General features: G+C 51.4%; 1 protein-coding gene across 1 annotated transcript in view; it reads right to left on the bottom strand.

Moving 5' to 3' along the window:
• LOC133344041 (uncharacterized) overlaps positions 1-27,680 on the bottom strand; it is a 106,772-nt gene that overhangs the window by 47,712 nt on the left and 31,380 nt on the right. The window contains 16 exon segments of the mRNA XM_061553992.1: positions 1,838-1,995; positions 2,887-2,985; positions 3,814-3,991; positions 5,215-5,427; positions 5,923-6,096; positions 6,705-6,808; positions 7,748-7,829; positions 7,831-7,878; positions 8,240-8,271; positions 9,216-9,292; positions 10,359-10,434; positions 11,255-11,333; positions 13,015-13,166; positions 14,542-14,674; positions 15,546-15,632; positions 16,079-16,251. Coding sequence (XP_061409976.1) covers positions 1,838-1,995; positions 2,887-2,985; positions 3,814-3,991; positions 5,215-5,427; positions 5,923-6,096; positions 6,705-6,808; positions 7,748-7,829; positions 7,831-7,878; positions 8,240-8,271; positions 9,216-9,292; positions 10,359-10,434; positions 11,255-11,333; positions 13,015-13,166; positions 14,542-14,674; positions 15,546-15,632; positions 16,079-16,251 — 1,865 coding nt within the window.

The raw sequence follows: 27,680 nt of genomic DNA, 5'->3' as shown, positions 1-27,680 counted from the left end.
CAGGGGAATGATTTTCAATTTGCAAGAGGTGACCTCGGTCACCAAAGTGACTAAAGTAAAACAAATATAAGATAATGCAATGCAAGGGAATAGAAATCGGCGCCAAAGCAACTGTGCGCGGGAAGCACTGATCGTTCAAGGATGATAAAAGACAACAATCGCACAGCCCAAGCAAGCCTTTAGTCTTCCGCCCAACGGCAAGTGTTTTGACCAAAAGCTCTCTCCTTCCTGACCGATCCTGAGCCTCCTTCGGCTGGCCGCGTGTTTTTTGTTGCTGTTCTGCGTCTCGGGCCTCTCTCGCACAAACGCAGCGGCCGTACGTTGCTCGGACCCTCATCCACCAAGTCGTCACCTCCTCTGGCCACGCGCGCTGGCCTGTGGACGGGGCACATGCCCAGAGGTGGCCTCGTAGGCGAGGATGCTAATTCTATGCCGTGTTCAAAGTTGTGTTACTATTTACGATTAACTATTTTTTTTTCCAGGTAAGGCCCACTGAGCATGTAGCTTTTTTCAGAAGCAACCTGGCCACAAATGATAGCTCAACGAGGTGGCTGATCATCACGTTGAAATTTATAGCAGCCAAATACTCGAAGCGCATGTTGATTCTATAGATGGAGGGAAAACTGGAATACAGTAATCCCTCGCCACTTCGCGGTTCAAGTTTCGCGGCCTCAGTGCATCGCGGATTTTTCGAACTGATTTAAAGGCCTCATTATACCTGTGCAGTAACACCATCATCATCATCATTCATCATCACATTCATCGAACTGCACAGGTCTGTCATCGTCGTCATTGTCATCGTCATTGTCATCGTCGTCGTCGTCATTACTGGAGTCAAGTCTCAAGATACTACTGTCATTGGTGAGTGTAGAACACCATAATACGTATCCTATGAGAGAGACAGAGAGAGAGTGAATGTATAATATTAAGGTTTTATAATTAAATAGATTTAAGTAAAATATATATATATATAAAGTATAAATATACATATTTTAAACATTCTGGTACCCACACACACATATACGGAAATTCCTAGGGGGCCAATCCTACTTCGCGGATTTTCACCTATCGCGAGGGGTTCCAGTCCCCATTAACCGCGATAAACGAGGGATCACTGTACTCGGAGAAGAATCCACGCGTCCACGGGGAGAACATGCAAACTCCAAATATACAACAGGCACATCCAGGTAAGTGGTCAACTCCAAACTGTGCAATGGAGACCGGATGTTGGACAATGGACAACAGGAGCTGATATGGAAAGTGGGCACTGGATAACTGACATATGAACAATGAAAGCTAAAATACCAGACAATAAATAATGGACACTGGAAAACAGATACTCGACATAAAACAAGAGAAACTAGACAATGGACACTGGACAATGGACACTGGAAGTTGGACAATTAATTGTATGTATACGTCTTCAGTTTTTCTTCCAATTCCGTTCCAATTCCGTATGTCTACGTCATCAGAACGAAATCGATTACAAATGGAATTGGAAGTAAAAGGCCATGCAGGAGGGTGGGTGGCAGAGTTTGGCGCGAGTTCCCGCAGAGTGCGGTCATGTCGCTATGGTTCTCTGCGGTGAGTACAGTACAACGTCTGTAAAAACAGCGGTGCTACGCCTCTCTAAATGCAAATAAAACGCCGAACCGCTTGAGCAGTGAACGGGACCCACCCTGCAACTGGCAGACGTCTCGGAATGGGAATGGTTTAATAGACAACAGACGATAAACAAGGACATCTGGACGATGGACATGGGTCATAGGCACTGGTTCATGGACACTGTGACTGGGGGTGGGTTGGGGGTGGGGGGTCCTGGGGGGGGGGGTATCACCTGGAACTCGTCCTCCTGCTTGGCGCTGAAGATGCCGTCGTGCTCGCCCTTGCCCAGGAAAATGGGGCCCGCGGAGCCACGCTCCCCGTACACCCAGAGCTGCACGCGCGCACCCGTGCCCTCGCTGCCCGTCGTGACCAGCACGCGCCACTCCCACCCTGCGACGATGGTCAGCCGCACGGTCATCGCCCTATCGTCACTCCGCCCCACGTCGGGCGTCCGACGCTCAACGTTCATCACTCCCGACGCATCGGCGTTCGCCAACTCCGCTGCGTCGGCGTTTCGTCGCTCTCCAACGTCCGGGCGTGTCGGCCGAACAGCCGGCCCGGTGGTGCCAGCGGCAAGGGCGCTCGATTTGACCGATGGAAGGTCACGGAATTAACATCCCAGTCGGGGGGGAAGAGGGCGGGGGGGGGGCGTCATCCCGACTCGTGATTCAAGCGATGCGGTCACTGAAACGAGCGACACCTTGGTGAAAACGAACGTCGATTGTCCCAGGCAGCTCAGGTGACTTAAGACTGAGTCAACGGCCACTGAGCCGACAGTACAAGTGGAAGAGTCATTGGGAGATGGAAGTGGAAGAAAACGTCCAACGGCGAGACTGACCACCATAACGGGAACGGGGAATTTCAGCATCTCGGCAAGGTGGCGAGATGTTAACTACCTTGCCTGATATACAGGAGGTCGTGGGTTCGATCCAGAACTTGACACCTGCAGTATATTTGGAGTCTGCGTGTCTCGCTCTCCATGGTCACGTGGATTTTTCTCCGGGTCCTCCGGTTTTTCCCTCCGCATTTAGAATCAACGTCACGCGTTTAGAGTATTTGGCTGCTATACATTTCCACGTGATGATTAAAGCCACTTTCGTCGAGATATAATTTGTGATAGCCACGTGGCTTCTGCAAAAAGAGCTACTATTCAGCTCAGTGGGCCTTACCCAGTCAAATAAAAAACAGTTTAGCCGTCTAGTTTATCTTGACTCGTGTGGCGGAGCTGCGTGTGACCACTCGACGGCAGCGGCGGGTCGGCCCGCCGCGCGCGACACCCACCTTTGGGGGTGTCGAGCGGCACGGGGGAGAGGGCCGACGAGAGTCGCGGCGTCTCCTCCATCGACAGGTCGAGGTGACGCGAAGCCTTTTCTCTGCCGACTGCGCGCGCACACGCACGCACACACGCACGCACACGCACGCACACACACACGCACGCACGCACACGCACGCCCACACGCACACACGCACGCACACACACGCACGCACACACACACACGCACACGCACGCCCACACGCACACACGCACACACGCACGCACACACACACACGCACGCACGTAAAAATTCAAAGATTCCCCCGTGTAACTTTCATAGACCGTTGGGGCAAGTGCTGTCAGCGAGCAGCGCCTGCAAAGGCCGGCACGGCACACGAGGTGGTGGGTGGCCGGCACCACGGCCGTCCGTCTTTGTCTCTCGGGTCGCGATGTTTACACATCGCACCAGGTCCTCATTTGAGGCTGAGTCGACCTAGCGGAGGTCCAGGACCGGTGGTGGTGGTGGTGGTGACGTTGGTGACGGTGATGACAGTGGCGACGGTGATGAGGGTGGTGACGGTGATGAGGGTGGCGACGGTGATGAGGGTGGTGACGGTGATGAGGGTGGCGACGGTGATGAGGGTGGTGACGGTGATGAGGGTGATGAGGGTGGCGATGGTGATGAGGGTGGTGACGGTGATGAGGGTGGCGACGGTGATGAGGGTGGCGATGGTGATGAGGGTGTTGACGGTGATGAGGGTGGTGACGGTGATGAGGGTGGTGACGGTGATGAGGGTGATGAGGGTGGCGATGGTGATGAGGGTGGTGACGGTGATGAGGGTGGCGACGGTGATGAGGGTGGCGATGGTGATGAGGGTGGTGACGGTGATGAGGGTGGCGACGGTGTAGCCACGGTGTTGGTTGGTAGTGGGGAGAGGCGGCCGGTGTCTCACAGGAGATGACTTGTGGGTAGAAGGTGGTGTTGGCCTCTCCGGCATTGACAAGGGGCCGCGCCTGCCCGTCGGCCTGCAGCCCCACGAAGATGCCCTTGTGGCGCGCCGACTCCAGCCCCACCGAGCTCCAGTCGCGCTGCTTGTGCACGATGAAGTGGCAGTGCTTGTCGCCAATGCCCTGCGAATACGCACACATGCGCACACGCACACACGTACATGTACATACACACACCAGTAGATGTTCTCCTATAACGTGGCGGGAGTAGTTGCGTTCCTGAAGAACACCACCCTCTGGAAAAATCTCGCTATAATAAATAATCAATAATATAGGGGGTAAAGCACAGTCTGCGATAACACGTGAGATGCGTACGCAGGCCGAACAAAAACCGAGGCGCGTGGGTAGCATCTAGAAGCATCCAGCGTTATTAAAAAAAAAAGTGTTCCCAAATACATTCGTCGCGTTATATATCCGATTCGCATGATGAAAACAACACGCAGCGTTATGGGAGAACAGACTGTTTTATTATTTACGTTTTTATATGGCGCAGCAGACCCAACAAAGGGCTTCAGAGTGCCGTGCTGACAAAAAAATACTTGGTAATCTATCCAATATATCCTAGGAAGTAATTAAATGTTTAGTTTTTTTATGAATGGGATAATTCTCAGCAGTCAGGCGCAGTTCTTCAGACAGAGGGCCAAGAACAGAAAACGCGCGAGCTGCGAAAAATGTTTGCTTTGGGTCTCCAATGCCCTGCACGGCACAGGGCTGATATGTTCGCCGGTCGTGAGTGACTGACGTACGTGCTAATGATGTCAAAGTCGATGTTATTGCGCTTGGTGGATTATTACGTCGCAGAATCACGAGAGGTCGCGGCGGAAGCTTGGGGAAGAGCTAATCCAGCAGTGAATTGACCGTAACTGATGATGATGTTGATGGTGTTATAGATTCTAGGGGGGATATAAATCAGAAATGCGTCTTTGTTATGAATTTAATTAATCCCAAAACCTAACATTTTATTTTGAAGCTCGGCCCCGCAGATAAAATATTACAATGTTTACATTTTATTGGGCATGGCCCACTGAGGTATTTTGCTCTTTTTCAGAAGCGACCTGGCCACAAATGATAGCTCAACGAAGTGGATTATCACGTGGAAATGTATATCAGCCAAATTCCCTAAACGTGTGATGTTGATCCTAAATGTGGAGGAGAAAACTGGAGGACCCGAAGAAAAATCCACGCAACCACAGAGAGAGAGAGAGACAGGCAAACTGCAAATATAGTTTACAGCAGGCGTCAGGGTCGGGATCGAACCCACGACCTGCATACCAGGCGAGGTCGTTAACATCTCGCCATCGTGGTGCAGTTTTCAGGGGCCGCTGAAACCGCGCCGCTACACCTACCAGCCCATCGCAGTGGCCGTCCTTGACGCGGAGGAACCTGCGCGGGAACGCGACACTCTCGAACATGCAGGTGCGCGGCGCCACCACGTGCACGCGCAGGTGCGACGCCTCCAAGCGCCGGCCCGCGCCGCTGCACCGCCCGTCCGCCGACACCGACAGCGCCTGCGTGGTGCTCGAGTTGAGCAGCAGCACCGCCCCGTCACGGAACACGCCCTGCGCGCGGCACGCACGGCACGCGAGCGGCAAGATACAGCGACCACGAATTCTGGGAGGCTCAACCGAGACACGGTGAGATTCACCTGGCAGCCCCTGCCTCATCCGCTGGCCCTGCCCCACGCAGCGAGTGACTCCTCCTCTTCCTCCTCCTCCCTCTTTCTTCCACTGGCCTCACCTGCGACCCGTGGCCCCGCCCACTCTCCTGACAGCCCCGCCCACTACTCAGGTAGCTTCGCCCTTTGAACAATTAACACGAGTTGAGCGTGAGGCCAAAAAGCATTAAACCGGTGATAGATTCCCATTTTTTTTTTTGCAAGCTTTGAGAACACCGGGACAGCCGTTTGCGAGACTGGGACTATCCCAGCCAAAGAAGGACACCGGCCAGTGGGCCGTAATCAGTTTGACCAACGGTCTCAAGACGCCGGCCTACTGACCCCCGACGTCGGTCTCCAGACACTGACCAGCGGGGGTGGGGGGCCGCGGGAAGCTCACCTTGACGTGCACGTAGAAGAGGCACGCGGGGCCCTGCGCGGCCGCCTTGGTGTCGCCGGGCCGGCCGTGTGGCGTGAAGAGCACAGCGTGGCCGGGCAAGCGCACGGACGCGAGCTGCACGCTGCGGTCGCGCTGCACGCACACGCTGAAGTCGCACGCCGGCCCGTTCTCGCTCTGCGGGGCGACACGCCGCGCGATCGTCGTCAACCTCCGTTGTCGTCTTGTTAGCGCGTCTAACCGGTTCGCTCGTCGAGCCGCTGGGAAAAGTTCCACGGCGGGTGGTGAATTTGCATAATTAGTTTGTTGGAGAGGTGAGAGGTTACGGCATTGGCTTGTTAAGAATGCAAAGAGGGATAAAAGTTGCAGGCCCTACAATCGCTCGCTCACGCCAATGCTTCCGAAAGGGCCTCCACTAAGGGGGAGCTCTTGAGAGCCCCTTTAGAGGGTGTTTGTCTTCCACGCTGGTCAGACGTCCTGGAAGAGGTGGCGGTACCGACACTTTACCCCACCACATGCGATTTGCCACTCGACAAACTGTCGAGTGCCCATTTGTACTGCTGGGTTCACAGACAAAAAACGTACTCCTTCATTCAACTGCCGTGCCAGCAGATTGAATAGAACCAGCGCCCTCTGGATTGCAAGTCCAGTGGTGTGCTAACCACTACACAATGGAAGGAGCCCATTCAAAAATGTAACGGGTTATGACGAAGTTAGTTTAATCACTGGTTCATGACACCATTGGACTGTGCTCTGGGTCGCTTTGTAGGCGTCGTGGCCCTCACCATGCCCACGACGTGGTTCTGCTCCACTGCTAGATAGTACGCGGGCAGCGCCAGGCTGTTGAACGCCCGCACGTTGCCACGCCGCCGTGCCACCTCAAAGTAACCTTAACACACAGACACACACGGACGGACACACACACCACCCAGACAAGCCAGATCAGAGGTTTCACCTCCAGATCCTATTGTAATATGAGAATATATCCGGCTCACTGACGTATCACAACTTGTCATGGTGATTGGCTCTGCCGGTCCTGGTTTACAGCCAATGGGGGGAAGCCTGGGGGCATGGCCCTGACGTGATGGAAAGGTGACAGCTATGAGGATTGGGTCTGCTGGCTTTGGCCTCAGCCAATGGGGAGATGAGTCAGGGGCGTGGTCTCGGGAGCTGACGAGGGAGCCTGGAAGATTTGATGCAGGCTAACGAGGATTGGCAGAAACGTACCACGTGACCCGGGTATTAAATAGGGGTGGAAACGAACGACACGGGGTCAGAACGGGAACGAACGGAGGAAGGGGCCATGCGGGAGCGGGGCTCCGAGTTGCCACGTGGCAATGCGTCTCTCTCGGTCTATCTGTCCCTTTCACGTTGCCTAGCAGTAGCGTGGAGTAACTGTAAGATAAAGTGAATAAAAGACGGATTCCAGAAGTCGTCTCAACGAGCTTTATTACACTATGATCACGATTATGATTCATCGCGACCAGAACTTCTCGTGAAACCTCAAGCCAGCACCACAGTTCTTCTCCTTGAGCCGGGTGGGGGGGGGGGGGGCATGCCCTGCTCCCTCCCTTCGCTTCCCCACAATGACCTACGTGTGTGCTCGGAGAGGAGGTGGATAAGGAAGTGGAGGAAGAGATGGAGGAAGTGGAGGAGGAGGTGGAGGAGGTGGATGAGGAGGAGGAGGTGGATGAGGAGGTGGAGGAGGAGGTGGAGGAGGAAGTGGAGGATGTGGAGGTGGATGAGGATGTGGAGGTGAATATGGAGGAGGTGGTGGATGAGGAGGAGGAGGTGATAGAGGTGGGGGAGAGTGCTGTGAGGCCCTCACTGTATTTGTCGCCCTTCTCCCCAAGCGCGTCAACCGAGGCATCAGGCTTGATCCGCAGCAGGCGCCCGGTGAGCTTGTTTCGTGAGCTGCAGGACGCTGCCACGCTGGAACTTCCAGCCCTCGGCTGCCCACTACTCGCACATGCAGCGCACAAGCAGCGCACAAGCAGTGCGACCCGTCAACTCTCACCACTCGTCTCCTAACTCGTGACAACAAACTCGACCTTTAACCATCAACTCGCGACATTCATCACTCAACTCGCAAACCTCGGCCATCAATTCGCGACACTCAGCGATATTTTAGCAAATTTTTGTGCATGCAATTATCGACAACGATAAAATCCGCAACAACCCTACTTAACGAGAAGAGCACAACGCACACATTGCCGACAACATTACTGACAGCAAATCGCTACTCAACAACAATTAACCCCGCCCTTCTAAAGCCAACCCAGCAAGTGAATGAATCCGTCGCGGCGAGCGCAGCACTCACCAGCTCCTTCTCAAGCAGCTCCTGCTCTTGCTCTGTGGAGTCGCACACGGAGAGCACACGCGGTCAGAGCCTTCCCATGAGAACCCGCAGCACGACGCAGGCATGACATGGAACAAATACGAAGAATGGAAGGGGCCAGATCCTCGTCCCCGATAGATTTACAAAAACGTCGACGCGTCTCCTGGCTCAAACACCGCGTGCGGTCGTGAACGCTTCCAGTGGTGTCTGTGGCGGAGGTTTTCTGCATTGCCTGTCTCCATAGGACCACCGTACGTGTGTGTGCGCATGGCGTGCGTGAATTATACGCAACAACGGTTCGTTCAGGCTTGGGTCACTAGAAGGATTATCATGATGGCCGGTGGTCGATATTTCGCGACGGAGCGGCAGCCAAAGAAGGGAATGCACCCGAGAGAGCACATCCAGCAGTGGACTGATCATGGGTGATTATGATGAAATGCATAACCACTTTTGCTGACCACTGTAGAGTTAAAGGTCTCACTCAAATAGAGTGGACTGAACAGAACAGACAAACTGCCCCTACGTGTCACACACACACAATCAGCTTCACTGCCCAGTTTTTGTTAAAACTCATTTATTTTCTCTTGCTTAGACAAACTCCTCTTCTCCATGCTTTCCCCATCATTACCACCATCATCACCTTTTCCCAACTTCCCTACCCATCCATCACATTCACTATTAACCACTCACTGTCACTCTCATCGTCGTTTATTTCACGCATCGTCATATTCGTCATGCACCACCATCCTTACCATAGACTCATCTCATCACACCTCTGCTGTATGAATAGCTAACTCAAGAGAATGGTTTGACGACATAAGGGGTTAGTGCCAGAAAGACGTGGCACTACTTGAGCCATATTGGCACAAGACAGAGGAAAGTGGAAATGTGCAGTGGACACCTACGGGGCTATCTGCCCATGGATCGTGATGATAATGATTAAGATAAGAACACTTACGTGCCGCGCTCAGCGTTCGATCCACGATGTTGAGATCCCGCGACGTCTTCCCGTCGTCTTCGCCCGTGTCCAGCCAACTGCGCGCGCACGCATGCCGTTAGCGGGCACCGTTGAGGCGGTGACAAGAGCGATGGGCAACCCTGATCCTTTATCCATAATTCACTACGCGGGTCAGCACAGGTTGGAGCAGGGGAGGCCCCAGAATTTGGTTTGGATATCGCTCGTCACAGGTGTTAACGGTGGCCGAGAGTGCAACTCAGGTCGCCGGGTTCGCTGCTCCACCTTCGCAGGATAACAACATTGCCTAGCGTCACCGCTGAAGTCAGTCTGTAGACACTACTACATGTGCTCCCCCCCCCACACTCCCCTGACCAAGTATATTATAAAGCATCCCCTCTGATGTAAAGCAGGCGTGCAACGATGCACTTCTCAGCAATCTGATGAAATGTCACGGTTGGCGGTTGCGATTCCATTTAAAAATATATATTGTTTCCCCCCCCCCGTTCCCCCTACTTAATCAGAAATTTTAACCGCCCCATATGAATACATTCCCTACAGGGAAAGTCATGAGCTCGGAGGACACAATCTGCAGGCCGCACGTCCACTGAATGTTCTCTCTCTTGTTGCCGTAGGACTTGCATTGGGTTCAATACAAAAGCAATATATCATCTCGCTTTTGCTGTCTCGTTCGTGTGGGTACCAATGTTTTGTCTCATTGTACAAGTTTTGTTTGCTCCAGCATCCTAAATATCACATAACCCTTTAGTTTGGATAAAAGTCACGCAAATCGCAAACCATGCAACTTTGGCGTGCGTGAGAATCGCAATCCCCGTCTGACCACGTCTGACCCCGTCTGTATGTATGTATGTATGTTGAACTTCTTTCGCACCATACGTAGCCAAGTGTGCTAATCAGAGGTGCGGGTGAAGGACAATGAACTAAACACAAAAATACGTTTTCAATCTAGATTATTTAAAAGTGCATAGCTCCGGTGGTTTCCTAATATCGGAAGGAAGAGCGTTTCAGACGGCCACAGAAGCGCATCTGAAAGCAATGTAGTGACCATCTTTGTTCGATGGCCAGCCAAGAGCCGCTGCTGCTGCGAGGATGACCGCAGGTCGAAGGTGCGACCGGGGGCCTCACCGGTGGCAGAGGAACACGCTCTCCATGTCGGCCAGCGGGTCCTGGATCACCACCTTCTCCAGGTACCAGCCTTTGCCTGGAATCACAGTCAGGGCACGGGTCGCTGCAGCAAATTCCCAGCAAGAAAGCCCACAGCTCTCCTCTATAGCTCCCCTCGACAGCTCTCCTCTACAGCTCCCCTCTACAACTCCCCTCTACAGCTCCCCTCTACAGCTCTCCTCTACAGCTCTCCTCTACAGCTCTCCTCTATAGCTCCCCTCGACAGCTCTCCTCCAAAGCTCTCCCCGACATCTCTCCCCTACGGGTTTCCTCCACAGATCTCCTCCACGGCTGTCCTCTACAGTCTGGAGCCCACTGGGACTCCCCATCTCTCTCATTGACGAATTCATTCACGGGCTTCACGCGTAACCTGGCGAGGGCAGCAGACAGCCAGTGGTGTGTGGGGACGGAGGTAGACGTGGGGCGGAGCGAGACGCAGGGCAGAGGGAGACACGGGACGGCGCAGCGAGACGCGGGAATGTGGGACGGAGGGAGACGCGGGGCGGTGGAAGACGTGGGGTGGAGCGAGACCCAGGACGGAGGGAGATGCGGGGCGGAGAGAGACGTGGAATAGAGGGAGACACAAGACGGAGGGAGACGCGGGGCGGAGAGAGACGCGTGACGGTGGAGTGAGACGCGGGATGGAGAAAATAGCGGGGCGGAGCAAGACGGAGGGCGCAGCGAAATGCAGGGCGGAGCGAGATGCGGGACGGAGCGAAACGCGTGAAGGTGGAGTGAGACGCGGGATGGAGGGAGACGCGGGGCGGGGAGAGACGCGGAATGGAGAGAAACACGTGACGGTCGAGTGAGACGTGGGATGGAGGGAGATGCGGGGCGGATGGATATGCGGGACCCACCCGGCTCCTCGGAGTCGTGGCTCACGAGCACGCGCTGCAGGCGGCCCAGGTGGACGGCCTCCAGGCGGAACACGTCCGTCTGCACACGGACACGTGGACACGAGGTGAGAAAAGACAAACAACCTTAACAGACTATTGGGGCAAGTGCTTTTAGCGATCACCTATTAAGGCTGGCACGGTACACGAGGGGGTGGGTGGCCAGCACCACGCCTGGCTGCATTTGTCTCCCCAGTGGCAACGTTTACACAACGCACCAGGTACTCATTTTAGGCTGAGTCGACCTTGGCGAGGCTCAGGACCGATTCAGATATTCGTCACTGGTGTTGGCCGTGAGCGGGAATCAAACTCGGGTCGCCGGGTTCGTAGCGCAAGTGTAATGCGAGCATAAATGGGGTGGTTGCTGGCCTCCGCGCCAATCACATGGCCCGGAGCATTGGGGGGCGGAGCCTGGTCGGCGGAGCGTGTGGGAGGAGCCACTGCTCACCTCGGCTCCAATGGGAGACGAGGTGAACGGGGGGCGGAGACGGGGGCAGTAAGGGAAGGAGGAGTCAGGGTCACGTGATGGGAAGGATATAGGGAGAGAGCCGGAAGAGATCGAGGAGTCGGAACGGAGCGAGAATAGGGGAAGCCACGCTGGGCAGTGCGGGAGGAGCGGCGCCATCTGCCACGTGGTCGAAGACCGACGCACACCGTCGGCCAGCGGTGTGCGTGGGGTAGACGGGGCTAGCGGTGTGTGAGGGGCTAGCAGAGTGTGCGGGGCACACGGAGCGAGCGGTGTGGCTGGCGGCGTGTGCGGGGCACACGGAGAGAGCGGAGCGGCCACCAACGAGTGCGGGCCACACGGAGCGTGCGCGGGGCGCGCGGCGGAGGCGGCGCGGGTCCGGCCGAGGACCAGCGGGGTGCGATACGAAGAACATAAATAAACGACAACGGAGACCAAGAGAGCCTGACAGAGTCGTTTATTACACAAGCGCGATAACCGCGACACTACCGCTCCCCACACGAGGTGAGCACATATACACAGAGACACGCGGTCACACGTAAGCGGGGTGGGTTGTCACACGTCAAGTACGCAAACAGCAATGATGATCACACAAAGAGCGCCGACACTGGGGCATAAATTCAGCCAGGGTCTGTCTGGGCCAGTGGGCAGCTAAAGAACTGTGCACCCGGCACACCACATTCAGAATCCCTCTTCAATATCTCCAGTAGCCACGCACCACTTGCTCCAGTCTACCAGCTGCGGACGTTCGGTTTCGTGATTTCGGCAATTTAGTGCCTCATACGCTGGATCCAAAGAGTGTTCAACGTAGAAGTAATGAAGCAAGAAAAAGGTTGCACATAGAATAACACCTGATGCAGGCAGTGACGAGAAGGAAACTGGCACTATTTGGACACGTAGCAAGATGAACAACAGCAGGAAAATGTTCAGTGTGTTGTCGGGAAAAATGGAAGGAACCGGAAAGAGAGGAAGAGCTCACAGAGAATGGCTTGACGATGACGACGACGTTAGAAGAGATTGCCAGGAAGATGTTGCACTACCTGAGCATATTGGCACTACGAGACAGAGGGGAAAGTGGAAACAAATGACGAAATGTGCAGTGGACACCTATGGGGCTATCTGCCCATGGATCGCGATGATAATGATGATGACGAGCGGCCTGGTAAACAAAAGCTGATGTCGCGTCGAGAAACTGAAGCCCCCGGACTGACGCCGACGCTGCCCACGTGGGGTGCCGCCCGCCGCCCGCCCGACCCACCTGGCCACGCTGGAAGGAGGTGGGGTGCCGCGAGCGCTGCAGAAGGCGCGGCCCCGTGTCGCCGCGCTCGCCATGCACCGCCACATGAACACGCCCCTCCGTGCCGGCGTTCCACAGCTCGCCCGTCGTGATGCGCACCTCGTAGCGCACCGCTGCGCACACAGCCCGGCACAACGGGGGGGTGGGGGTGGGGGGCAGCATAGCTCGTGAATACAGCCGCGACTCCCACCGGCTCGGGCGGGGGAGAAGGCGATCCGTGCGTGGTGAGATGAAGGTAATAATGTCCGGCTTAAATTTTGATTTAAAGCTTTCGTGACTGCAGGGATTCATATTATTGGTTCTTTCGGTAAAGTCACGTAGAAGGGATTTCACACCTGATGATGATTGCTTGTGTTGCAGTCGAAACGTCGTGAGAATTTTTATTGTTTTATATTTATTTTATTTTATTATTTCCCTTCTACGTGACTTACCGAAAGAACCAAGAATATAATGTCCGGCTTATAGCACGCACAGACGCAAGGCAGAGGTGCGGTGAGACGCCTCTAGCCGGAAATAAAGTTTTGCCAAAAAACTTGATGCTCCCGATTATACATCGATGTGTACGACAAATTGTTTGGTCTCACTTTCAATGAGGAGCATTAATAAAAAAATTAACCCGTAAAAACAAAGTTTTTCACTATAAATCCTTTACATGCGTGGCGGCTAGATTCCTCTATGGGTCAGATGATTGCCTGCCACCATTAAGCAATTGGTAATTAAATATATAAAAAAAAATCCTAAAAAGGGTAAAGTTATGGAAAGTTTTTTTCACGAAAATAAATTGTCACGCACAACGAGTCTGTGTGCAAAATGTCAGCTCGATTGGATCACGGGAAGTGGGTTAAAAAACGACCGAAAGATTTGCATGGTCGTAAGCGCGCAAGCAAGTGAACTTAATATAAAGAATTTAAAAACAAGTGCATGACCACGTGGCACGTGCTGTGCTGTGCGTGTCCGTGTGTCGTTTTTCTGTGAAGTCCCAGTTCTCAAGAAAGGCTGCTCCCGTTGTCTCTCTCTCTCTCTACCTGAAGCATCTGCGGATATCGGGATTTTGTCTCGGGTTTAAAAATGTCATGGCCTCACACTCGACTAATGATGCGGGCAAAGGGTGAAGCTCCCTGAGCGGTGGGTGGGGCCAACGTGCAGTGGGCGGGGCCAACGTGCAGTGGGCGGGGTCAATGGGCAGTGGGCGGGGCCAACATCAGACGTAGCGAAGGGGCTGCTCCCTGTGCGGGTGGAGCTGGTGGTTGAGTGCACGTGGCATTTAAAACTCGTGGTTAGTTTGTTTCCCTTTCCCGGCACCTCGGATTATAGCGTGGTTGGCGACATACGGTGCGAAAGGAGTTCAACATAAGTATGCACATACAGTGACATCTGCGCGATACAGACTTGGTGAGAGAGAGAGCTGTGCATGCATCAGATGTATCTTTGCCAAACCTCCCCCCACCCACCCCAACCACCCACGACGGCGGACACCAACCACCGTACCGGGCAGGACGGGCCCCGTGCGCCGCGGCACCGCCACCTCCCGGCAGATCTCTCCGTCGTCCTCGTCTCGCGAGAGCCAGCGGTTCACGCGCATCTCGAACTCCTCCTTCGTGTGCAGGTCCAGCAGCCGCACCTGGACCCGCGGGGACAACGGCAGTGACGGCAGACGGAATTAATGGGCCGGTGGAGTTTGCTCCGGGAGCACAGATCCGGAGAGGGGCCTCAGGAAAGAGTTGAGGTGACCCCACAGGCCTCGTCTGGACCTTAGCCCCCGGTCCCCCAAAACGTTTTTGGTGGCCCTGGTCAGAGGAGGCGGCCTCAGTGCAAAACAGCGCTGCTGTAAAATGCAGCGCCGTAGCCAATCATCACGTGACGGAGGCTATCCGTCAGTCACGTGACGATTCTCAAACGCATCATTTCTCGAACCCATTGCAATGAATTGTCAAAAAGAGTCACGATTAAATTGAAGAAGAGTTTGTTCATGGCATGAGTATTATTGTATAAGAATATGTTTTACCATTTCTGGTAATAAAACAGGTGTTAAGATGTTCAAACACCAAACATAAACCTTTTGCAAGGAATTATGTCCGCATTAATCACACATACTTGTAGTGAACATGCAAACGAAAACATTCTCTGATAATATATGCATTGTCTTTGAAATTGATTGATTACTTTTTATGATTATCATTATTAGTTTTACTGTCCATCTCGTGTTGTTCACCTCAGGTTCTTCACAAGCTCAAGTATCTCACCTGATCTCCACCCCTCTTGTCTACTTCGCCCAGATTATCCTGTTGGCCTCCAGGATAATCTCGAGAACTGGCCGGCTCACCACCGACAATTCTGATCGATTGTGTGAATTCAAACCGGGTTGTACGTATTGTACATATGTTGAACTTCTTCCGCACCATGCGTAGACAACCGTGCTAATCGGAGTTGCGGGGGAAGGACAACAACACGCATTGCCGTCCCCGCGGAGACCCTCGGAGCCTCACTCGTACCGCTTGGCAGAGCCATCCCGGGGACTCGCCAGAGTTGTCGTGGCTGACGCGGATCTTGTAGAGTTCCCCTACGTTCCCGGCAGAGACCTACAGCACGTGGTGTGACACGACAGCACACAGGCAGGCACGCACGCACGCACTGAGACACGGTGTAGGCGCACGACACACATCAGTTGCACTGCAGAGATGCGCGAACCCTAATGCCAGTGCGCTGGATACACTTTCTTGCGTGCACCCATCCTCTATGGGCTCGAAAAGACAAAGATCCACCGTGAAGCCTTAACAGACTGTCGGGGCAAGTGTTTTAGCGAGAACCCATGAAAGCCGGCCATGGCACACGAGGGGGGGGGGGGGTGGGTTGCAGGCACGGCCATCTTTGTCTTCCCAGTTCTGATGTTTGCACACCATACTCATTTGAGGCTGAGTCAACCTCGGCGAGGCCCAGGACCGGTTCAGATAATTCTCTGGGTGTCGGTGGCCATAAGCGGTGTCCGAACTCGGGTCGCCGGGTTCGCTGCGCGGGCTTCGCTCACCGTGAACTCATCCTCGCTGCCCTTGCTGAAGGTGCCACCGGTGCCGCCGCTGCCGGCGCCGAGCAGGATGGGCCCCGCGTGGCCGCGCTCCCCGTACAACGTCACGGAGACGCGCGCGTCCGTGCCGGCGGCGGCCAGCTCCCCCGTGCTCACCCACACCTTGAAGCGGCCCTCTGCAAACACAAAGACCCCACCCCGTGTAGCCATTAAGGGACTGTTGGGGCGAGTGCTGTTGAGTGGGAGCACCTGTGAAGGTGGGCAGAGCACACCAGGGGGTCGGTGGGTGGGTGACCACCAGAAATCGTGCCTGCTTTTGACTCCCTGGTTTTTACACATTTGCACCAAGTACTCATTGTGAAGGAAGTCACATGATGTGCGTACTACTTCATTGCATTACAGCACCACATCGTCGTATTGCGTAACATCATTGTCTCTGAACATGGCTGCTTAACTCAGTCGTTATTCTATGAATCTATAAGATCTGAGGCTGAGTTGACCGAGGGGGAGGCCCCAGGACCGATTTGGATAATTGCCACTGGTGTTGTCCGCGAGCCAGAATCGAACTCGGTTTGCCGGGTTTGTAGAACAGCTACAACTACAAAGATTCCCAGTATAGCCTAAACTGACTGTTGGGGGAAGTGCTACCGCTCTCACATACACACACATATATATGTGTGTGTATGTGAGAGTGGTGTGTGTGTGAGTACCAGGGTTGCCATCTATGCTGGATTTCCCAGCACTTTCCTGTGAGCGAGGTGGCTTGTGCTGGGAAATCTTAAAGTCCTTCCCAGGACAACAAAAGTCCACGTGTCTGTCAGTTGTGTAATTATAAAACGACACGATGCATACACATTTCGCAGTATTTCTGCGAAATTCGTCTTCGCCTATATATGTATTTGGCGGCTATACATTTACACGTGATAAGCCATTTAGTTGAGCTATCATTGTGGCCAGGTCGCTTCTGAAAAAGAGCTGTATAGCTCAGTGGGCCTGATCTCCATATATATAAAAGGCAAAGTTGTGATTATGTGTGTCTGTTCAAAATGTTTAGCGTACTTCCCGACATGCAACAAACTTGAAATTTTCCATGTGGGTACTTTCCAGACTGTACACCATGCAAAAATTATTAAAATACACTTTTGTGTTTTTTGGGGGGGGGGGGGGGGAGCTCAATAATGCATATAATTTTTGTACAGCAAGTAAGCTGTGACGTCAAATCTGTCACGTGACCCGCGCAAGTGGACGCGTAACGCATTGTAGTGTAGTGGTTAGCGCGCCGCACTATGAACCCGGCGACCCGAGTTCGATTCCCGCTCACGGCCACCACTGATGACGATTATTTTAACCGCTCCTGGGCCTCCCCTAGGTCGACTCAGCCTCAAGCGAGGAACTGCTGTGGTGTGTGAACATCGCAACTGGGGAGACAAAGGCGGCCGGGCGTGGTGCTGTCACCCACCCCCTCGTCTGGTATAAACCTCACTGAGTCTCAATACGTAATCTTTTTTTGACAAGGGTCTTGCCAAGTTTTCACAGCAGGTGGCGATGCTGCTGCGGCTGCTGTAAATTTCCACGTGATAATCCACTTGGTTGAGCTCTCATTTTGTGTGTGAGGTCGCTTCTGAGAAAGAGCTATAACAGCTCAGTGAGCCTGATCTGGTAGAAAAAAACCTCACCGAGTCTCAATACGGAATCTTCTTTTGAGAAGGGTCTTGCCAAGTTTGAGCAGTAGGTGTCGATGCTGCCGCAGCTGCTGTGTGTAACGTGTGATCCTGATTGAGTAGTTTGTGCAGGTACATTTTCAGCACTGGGAAATTTGCATTTAGATTATTTAGATTATTTTGCTGCTATGAATTTTCACGTGACGATAAGCCGCTTCGTCCAGGTCGCTTCTGAAAAAGATAATAGCTCAGTGGGCTTTACCTGGTGAGATAGCAAAAAAGTTTCGTTTTATTTGCTTATATTCTAGATTTGAAGTTTTCGTGACTGCAATGATCCATACTCTTTGGTTCTTTCGGTAAAGTGTTTCAATCGAAACGTCGTGATTTAATTTACTTTTATTTTATTTTTTATTTCTATTTTTATTTTTACTTTTTACCTACGTGACTTTACCGAAAGAACCAAAGAGTATTTGCTTATATTTTTTAAGTTATTTGTTTAGCTTTCCTATACTCTGCACTCCTATCATGTTTTTGTATTGTTTGTTGTTGTAACGTTTTTGCCTGCCCATACTGGACATCTGTGAAACAAGCTTTAGAATACGTAGGCCTTCGTGACCAATATTATTCATAATAAAGGCGTGTTTGGGTTGGAGCGCGTATATGTCGTTAAACCCGTCACCACCCGACACAGCCAATTAGTAAAGTTTATCACGTGAACAAAATGTACCAATTAGTTACTACTTCACCTCGGTGTGTTGGAGAGTAGACCCACGACATTTACGATGTGAGTACCCAAATTGAAGCGCTTTATAGCTCATCGGATTCCTCCAGTAAAAATAAATATTCTGATTGCATAAATGTTTTAAGTGATTTGTTTACATTTCCTATACTTTACACTCCTATCGTATTTTTGCATTGCTTGTTGTTGTAACGTCCTGATCTGTCCCTACTGGACATGTGTGAACAGGAGCTTTATATGACAATAGGTTTTCTCCTTTTTTCTGGCAACAAAACAGGAGTTAAGATGTTAAAACACCGAACTGAAACCTAAAAGGTTTTGTTGCCAGAAAAAAAGGGCAAAAACCTATTCTCATATTTTGGTACTGGCAAAGGAGGTCCCATGATGGAAGAGCTTTATAGCTCATCGGATTCCTCCAGTTTCAATACATATTTCAATAAATATTTCAATAAAATATTGTAATTCCGGCGAGTATTTGTTTGGCCACAACCTTGACCGTCGTACATCACGGTCGGAGATAAGAGCCCGTGTCGGCAGAGGCTACTCTAACAGAAATTAACAAGTGACAAAATTAACGTGTCACTAACTCTTAACTAATTAACTAATTAACTAGAAACGGGACCCGCTTGCACGCTCGTTTGGAAGACTGCGCCCAACCCCCGCCCCTCACCCGCGAATGGGGGCAGGGCCGTGTGCAAATAGAAGCTTGTGATTGGCTGGGAGAGGGGGCTGAATCGGCCAATGAGAGGCCGCCCCTCAGCGAGACCCCGCCTCTCAGTGGAGCACCGCACGTGGAGTTATTAACTTTGAATTGATTCTGCAGAATGGATTTAAAATGACACAATAACATAACATTAAATATCTTTTTCACACTGTTGGAATTCTTGTGTCAGTGGGGCGTCGCACCAATTCCCCACGCACACACAGTCGCCACTGCTCCAGTTCAGCAGTCAGCCGATGAGTTCGGTACAGGCGTGTCGTCTCGCTTAACGAGCGAAATATGTTCCTCGAAATGTGCTCGGTAAACGAACACTCGTTAAACGATCACCATTTTCCCCCATTGACCCCCTCCCATTTTGAAAGTTGTGAAACGTTACGGATCCAAAATGTCGCATTCTTGAACGAATTTAGTTTTTACACGAGAAATACAAATTACTGTATAACTGTACAATAAGATAACATTTAACTGAACGCTTACCACACATGAAGAACCACGGTGCAAGATCCACCGTATAGCCTATCACCTCCTTACAGCCATATACTTTATTTGAAATCAACGCTCTCACACACACTCTCTCAATCACACAGCCCTCTCCAGCTCTCTCTAACTCTCTCCTTCATACTTGTGTAGTGACATCGCGGGATGTCAACGTGCAGTGTCGGCCCTAGAGAGGCACTGCGTGCGGTGTGACGACATCGCGGACACCACAGTGGTGTGGGTGTAGTACCGGCCCTAGAGGGGCCCGGTGAGTGCTGATTGATAGCGCTAGATGGCACCATGCTCGGTGTGCCGGCCGAGGATGAGGTTACTTGAGGCCATGGCACTCTGGTTGACCCGGGAGGACACGTGACCAGTTAAGTCTACAAAGGGGCCACAAAGTGGGGGCTAGGGGTAGTTACGTGATTGGGACCCAGATCCTTCCCGAGAATTCTAGAAGGTGGACGTGGCCAAAGGCGGAGCCAGACACGCCGCAGAGAATATAAGCCGGGTCCCGAGAGGGGCCAGGGTTGTTGTTGTTGTTCATCCTGGAAGAAACCTTCATCGACGTTCTCCGTTCAACGAGTCTCCAACACGTGGACCTGGACCCGAGCTCTGGTCTGGTCCGTTGTAGCAGTTACGTTGTAATTAGTGTAGTTAGCCTGGTGGTCACCACCATAGGTTGTTATTCTGTTAAGCGGAAGTGTTGGAGTTGAATAAATGTGTTGCCTCCAAGTCTACGTCTGCAACTCAGTTGAACCCATTACACATGCACACACACCTTCCCCTCCCCAAAAATAAAGATCACCCGTATAGCCTAAACAGATTGTGGGACCAAGTGCTGTTAGCAAGCACCTATGAAGGTGGCAGGGCACACGAGGGGTGGGTGGCCAGCACCACGCCTGGCCGCATTTGTTCTTCGTTAAGTGAGACACACCTGTACTCAGCTGATGAATTCAGCACTCAGGTGATGAGTTCAGCACGCTGCTGAGACACTGGATGTTGAATTGCTGTTGCACTTACTCTATTAACTCAGAAGGCCGTAGGGCAATTGGGTTGTGTAAAGAATACTTATGTTATCTGAAGAGACATATATGTTAAAGGGGGCATTGCTTATTTAATTTGTAATTGCATATCATAAATCCAGGCTCGGCGTCTGGCACGGTGTGTGTGTGTGGGTCAGAGCGCTCGACCAGCAAGCGGAAGGCAAAAGTTAAAATCCCAGTCGGGGGTAGAGTCAGCCCATCATCCCGCCATAGTTAAAAAATAAACGAGTACCATTCTGTGGAAGTCAACAGTGGCTGTACTATGATGTGACTGGCCTCGGCCAGAGGAATAAGAAATGTCTGTCTTTGCTTGGGGCTGACAGCAGAGATGTGCGCTGCCTCGATGCTCGTTTAGACCGGTGACAAAATGAGAGAAGTTAAAAATGAGAGAAGGGAGCTGCTAACGGACGCCGGAATTGTCCCGAGTGTAGCGCAGTGTGGTAGAGGCAATAGAGAGACCAAGGCAGACAACTTAAAAACAAAAATAACAGGCGCCTTTATAAACACCACACACAGCTAGAGATTAACAGCAGAAGGGGAGGAAAACGTTCAGGTACAAAAAGAATAACAAGCCAAGAACACAATGCGTCCCAAACAAAAATACAAGACGAGGAAGTGTTGTCCTCTGTGAAATAGAACACAATGGCTTTCTCCGAGTGTTGCGTGTCGCGCGCGTAGAAAAACAAACGTGGCCGGGCGAACAACTAAAAAAACTATAAACAAAAAACCGAGGAGCAGACGAACGTGGGTGCTCAACACAAAACACCTGGCAAGGTCAGAGAAAGTGTGGAGAAGAGACAACACAGGACAGCGGGTCCTGACGCTACCGACACACCGTGCAACCCTTGAAGAAAAAAACGATTGCTACTACAAGTTACAGACCTTTAAAGTATCACGCACCGTGTCCGTACGAATATTGGTTTAGTTTTCGTTCCCTAATTAAATTTTGATTGGACGCGCGTCGTGTAACTCGTGCAGAGCAGCCTCGTGGTAAAAAAGGGATATCACTGAACTACATCCGAGATCCCTTCACGTCACATTTTTTTTTATCCACACACGCCCAGCTCAAGAGAAATGTGTATTGTATGGCAGTCAAACGGACATTATTTTTAATTCTCAGGTGGATGGGTCCCAAATTAAGTGTTAAAAAATGCAATATATTTTGATGGAGATTTGTTTGTGCTTTGCAACCATTGAGAGACCTTCAAGTTGCTATACTTGAGAATCCTGATGAATGACGGGTGGCTGAAACCAAGATTAAGTCCCAGAAGGCCAGCAATGCCAGCGCAGTGTTCAGAGCCACCTGGACACAGCGAAGATTGATTATTTCTACGCGAAGACAGCGATCCCCCCCTACCCAACCCCCAGCAAACCTCACGCCACCATCCGGCAATCCCGGACTACCACTGGCAGTAGAGTGGCGTGGTCAGCCTGGGCCCTCCATCCCAGTGGCGCTTACTAACTGGCTATGTCTGGTGGTGGCGGCTTGAACGACACATTTATATGTACGCGATCCAACCTAAAAACCTCTATTATGGGTAATATTGGTCGCGAAAGCCTACGTGATAAACTCAAAAGCTGCTCGACAGTACGACTGCCAACTTGGCCATTCACAGCACTGACAATCTCTCAGCTTGAAAGGTCTATAGTTGATACACAATGGCGTGATTGATACCAAACGCAGAACGAGAACAAAACATGCCTACATTTTAAAATACTGTCTTTTTGTTACTTTCAAAAGGCAACAGAGCTGATTAATATTTAAAAACTCATTGTGCCAGCGTCTTGGCGATAATCTACTGCGTTAACATTAACGTTTGCACAGTTTGAATGACTGTCACGACTGGCTATAATACTGATACATACCGTGTAGGATCGCACCCGACGGTGTATGGGCCACTTGGCAATAATAGCGATGATGTAATTTATTCATCAACTAGTTCATGAAGCCAGTCTTCACCAGTCAAAAGTTTTCAATAAATATAATAATTAACCTGATATGATATTTTTAAATTTGTATCTACGATCAGACACTAACTACTCCAAAAAAAAATATTTTTCCCGCAAAAAACACAAAAATTGTTGACGATTTGATTCAACTTCTTCTAAAGACGTACCCATCGGAAACCGCTCCATTTAAAGATTCCGTTCATTTTAATGAGAAAGAACAAAAATGAATTAACTTAATACTTTATGACACGAAGCTCTCCTATCTTTCACCGTTTTCGAATTATTTAGATTTTAACATCATAAAATGCGGATTTTTTTCGTTCAAAACCGCTTTAATGCGAAATATCTTAAAAACAATAAAAGATAGAACAATGGTTCTCGATTTAATTTGACTTGCTGTTTAATGCTTTATCAAACGAAAAAACCCACAATCATGCAAAAACATGATTATGGGGCACTTTAAATCGAGATTTTGGGGCATTAAAATGAAAAATCTCGGATTTTCAGATATTTGTTGTTGTTTGTGTACGAAAATCTACCCGTGTACCAAATTAAAGCTTTCTACTTCATCGGGAAGTACCCGAGAGGTATGTGACACATACATGTATACATACATACAGATCAAGTTCATATTTATAAAGATGAGAGCGTCGCCTAGTCTCAGGATGGACGCTGTAGCATTGGGATATTTGGAAAGTTTTTGTTTAAGAAGTACCCGGCAACCCCCCCCCCCACACACACTTTTACGCGGAGATAACTCTGCAACTCTCCAACAGTCCGTAGCGATGGGTCGGGAGCCCACTTGCTTGTCCAGCCATCTCCCAGGCCAACTCACAGTCCAGTGAGTATCACGTATCTGCACGTGATCCATCAACCCTTGCCCCTTGAATCATTCCGTCGCTTGGCGTGAGCCACCGCACAGGCGATCCTACGTTGAAACGCGGTTATTTTTTTTTAAGCTTGAAAATTGCGCAGCTCTTTCAAAGGACAAGAGCGAACCACAACGCCTTGAAACTGAACATCGGTGTCGTGTGGCAACTTCAAATTATTGTACAGGGGCTGCCTCGGCAGTGGTGCAGAAGGGTAGCGTTGCGATACTGTTTACAACACGCTCGTGTGGATGCAGGGACGCTTCATTGCGACAAACGAGAGGAATTCCACAACCCCCAGCAATCTACAAACAGCACAGTTCCTAAACGCACGTTCGAGAACCCGTCGGTAAGGTTCACAAGGAGCCTGAGGGTGTGGTGCAGCGGCATCAATGGCACCAGCTGCGATGAGCTCTTGAACTATTGCCACAGAGTGTTTGAATAGCTTGGCTCGAGTGCTTTGAAGGGTTTCTTCGTTGGCAGATCATGTTTTGCATCGAATACTGGAAACGTACGCGAATAGTGCACGTCTCCGATAATCTAAAGCAGGGGTGTCGAACTCAATTTCATCTTGGGCCGCGTGTCATTATGGGTGCCCTCAAAGGGCCGGTTGTATCTGTAAGACTATATAACTCTTTATCATATTAAATAATCGCCTCTGCATTGGATTATTACTGGTTTTAGTAATCACTTAAGTAATAACTAACTCTGAAAGTAGAAGTCTAGGAAAAATAATGGCAAGCAGATATTCATTTTATTCATTTCAGTTTTCAGTTTCATTTATGAGGTATAGCCCATGTGAGCCATGCGGCTCTTGACTCGGGTGCAACCGCAACAAACAAAAACATGAAAAAGAGACATCTTAAAGTGACTACACGCAACAGAAAAACCAGAAAAAAACAGCAAAGTCTTCCAGAAAAAACACTGTATATCAACACTATGTGCAAAAATCCCGGTGGGATACAAGTCAAACAATAACCACCATAATACAATTTAGATTAAAGTTATCAGGCTAACTCTGTACTCCAACAAATAAACATGGCTAAACAAAAACGTTTTCGAAATCACCAAAATAAAGCTATAAAACAATGTAACAGTGATCATAGGAACTGTGATTCAAATTTAACAATAAACGATATACATAACATGTACGACCAAACTTTGCAGCCATAGCTGACTGCATGAGTCACTCCATAACAGCAGGAGTATATCAGTCGCAGTATAAAAAATTTAATCTACGTCCCGCGACAGTTTCACTTTGAGTGCCGGGTTATCACGTGACACTAGTTGGCTGTGTCGGGTGGTGGCGGGTTTAACAACACATTTATATATTTACGCGATCTAACCCAAAAAACCTCTATTATGGACACCACCCCTTCCCTGATCCATTATAAAGCGTGTATATCTCCCACTTGTCATTCACCAACCCAAGACATTAACAGCCATGAACCGTGAGCTGCGTATCCTGGATTACTCCGACCCCGCGCGTGAATTACGCCTGGCTTAACGAGCAGCCCCTTGCGGCTCATCCCAGAGGGCATCGTGTAGGTTACACGTCATGCAACAAACCCAAGCTACTGGACAAAATGGCTTCTGCCCAGAGCCAACTCACCGACAGACAGATATCTTACTTTTCAGACGAATGTATAGTTTATTGTTTAATAAACGGGAGGGGGGGGGGGTGTTCCGCCCATCATCCTGCAAGCGCGAATCGTGCAATGAGAGACAACGGAGAAACGATTAGAGGAAAGCAGCAAGATAAAAAGTCCTCCGCCAACTAGTGTCAACTCGCGTCAACTAGCATCAACTAGCGCCAACTAGCGTCCGTGCGGCTTTTTGCTCCCCCCGCATGTGCACTTGCAGCCACACGCCCTGACGACCGGGAGGCTCTCAGGCGCGCTTCGCTCTCGACAGATCTCCGAGCCGGAGTCTCCTCCATCGCTCGCGTCCTCCAGCTCCAGCGTGCTCCGGTCGTCGGAGCCGTGGACGGCGCGCATCGACGAGTTCGAGTGAATCGGCGGGAGCTTCTGCGGGGGCGCTCGATCTCTCGTGACGACGAAGCCATTCCTGAAGGGCTGCAGCACCGTGACCGTGGACTTGTACCGCGGGAAGGCCTGCCCCCGCCCCCCACCATCACAAGCGGCGTTGCTCGCGGTCACCCTGCTTGCCATCTGCACCACGACCGCGGTGGCCTCGGCCAGGTCGACGATGGCCGGAAGCTTCGTTTGCGACGAGAAGTGGGACGTGTCATCATCCACTGTTTCCGAATCAGGACTCGAGCCCTTTCCCTCATCGACCGAGCCCTGCCTGGTGGCTTCCACCTGGTGGTCCATGTTGCATTTCCGTCTGACACCAGGAATCCGCTTGAAGCCTTCGGCGAGCCCGTTTCCCTCTTGTTGCTTCGTCGGTATGGAATTGTCTTCATTTACCGGCCCCCTTTCCCACAAACCCCTTTGCTGAACTTCTTTCACTACCATCATTGTCTCTGTATTGCCTGACATCTCCACCCCTATAGTCTGATAGCTTCCTTTGGCACCCGTGGGGGCTTTTTCTCTTATCACTTGATTTAATGTATTATCCTTGACTTTATCTTCTTTTGCTCTCTCCTGCTTCACTAGATTATCTTCCTCTGCTGATTTACCTTTTGCAACCTTCACCTCTCCCCCTATGGCTTTCACATTATTTTCACGACTCACCTGTTCACGTTCTTTTTTGTCTGGCTTTGTCACAGCTTTGTTTTTCAAAATCGCCTTCAAGTCAAGTGTCATGTCCAGCATTGCATTGTCCCTGCTCAGTGCAGGCTGCCGCTTGGCATCGTCCTTCTGAACATTTTGGTCTTTCCTTTCACTCAAGATTTGTCTAAGATCAAACGCTTGCATCACAGGTGTGCCAGCGATCAGCTCTTTGGCACACCGACTTTTTCTAAATTTACTTGCTAAACAGTCCTCACAGGGACAGTAGTCTCCTTCATCATCTTCGTCATCTTCCTCACCATCCACCTCATCATCCACGCCTCCGGCATTCATGCCGGCATTTTCAAGATTATAGGTCTCATTTACGGAGGTTGAGCTGTCCACAGGCACCTCCGTTCTCTGCTTCTCAGCATGCTTCCGATTAAGCTCTTCGATGACAGGCGAAAACTTCTTGGTCTTCTCGTCCTGGTACGTCGGCTGCTTCCTCAACGATTCCATCCTCATTCGGCGCAGCTTGGTGGAGTTCGTCGAGCGATGAGAAGCCTCGGACAACGGCGGCCGTGGAACGGTCCTCTTCAGTATCTCAGCCTCAACGTTCTTCATCTCCAAGCGAATGCTCTGCCGTATCCTTTTGGATACCTCTTCCTGCACGGCTCGGATCATCTCATCCACCTCTTCGTTCTCGCCGAGGTCCCACTTGAGCTTGAACTCGCGCATCACATTGCTGTAGAGCTGCACACACGTCTTCCCCACTTTCTTCAGGAGCCTGCCCCACCCACACGTTTTCTGGGTCTGACGGCTTCTGGTAGACAAAGCTTCTGTCTCTGCCTATCTGGGGCTTCCACCGCTGTGAGGATCGGGCAGCTGTTCCCGCACGCCGTGTACATCCTGTCGAGAAAGTCCCCTTCGTCTCGAGCGGGAAGCACGGGTCCCCCTTGCGTGGGTGCCGGTTGCTTCGTGACAACCTTAGCGGTGTGCGTCACCTCTCTTGCACTTTTCTCAGCGTCGGAAACGGGTTCGGCGTCATCCAAGTTCACCGCCCTGGAGGTGCCCATGCCGCAAACGCCGGTGTCTGCAATCTCCTCAGGAATGAGCATACTTTCAGGAGCATCGTGATCGTTTTCAGAATGTCGATCTTCACTACTCCTCAACATCAACGCAACAGATGCTCCCGCCACGTCTGCATTCGCGCCGGCCCCACCGTTTTCCTCCGGGGGTTCTAAGGCCTCATCTCCGCCTACATCTCGAACGTCCTCTTCGCCAGGCATTTCCCAAACGCACGGCAGCGTGCGACGCTCGCTGATGACGCCGCATTCCTGTTCGCGCACGTTGCACTCAGAGGGCTCCTCCTCGGGGATTGTGTCGACGGGTCTCCTGTAGAGGGGCGTGTGACATGCGTTGAGATGCCAGTTCACTCCGACGTCCGACCTGGGGGTCTTCCCGGAGGTC

This window comes from Lethenteron reissneri, chromosome 19 (assembly GCF_015708825.2).
Source record: "Lethenteron reissneri isolate LAM-NWPU_2019-01 chromosome 19, ASM1570882v1, whole genome shotgun sequence".
In the NCBI taxonomy this organism is placed as follows: domain Eukaryota; kingdom Metazoa; phylum Chordata; class Hyperoartia; order Petromyzontiformes; family Petromyzontidae; genus Lethenteron; species Lethenteron reissneri.
The sequence above is the reverse complement of the archived record's forward strand: the minus strand, read 5'-3'. Positions and strand labels throughout refer to the sequence as shown.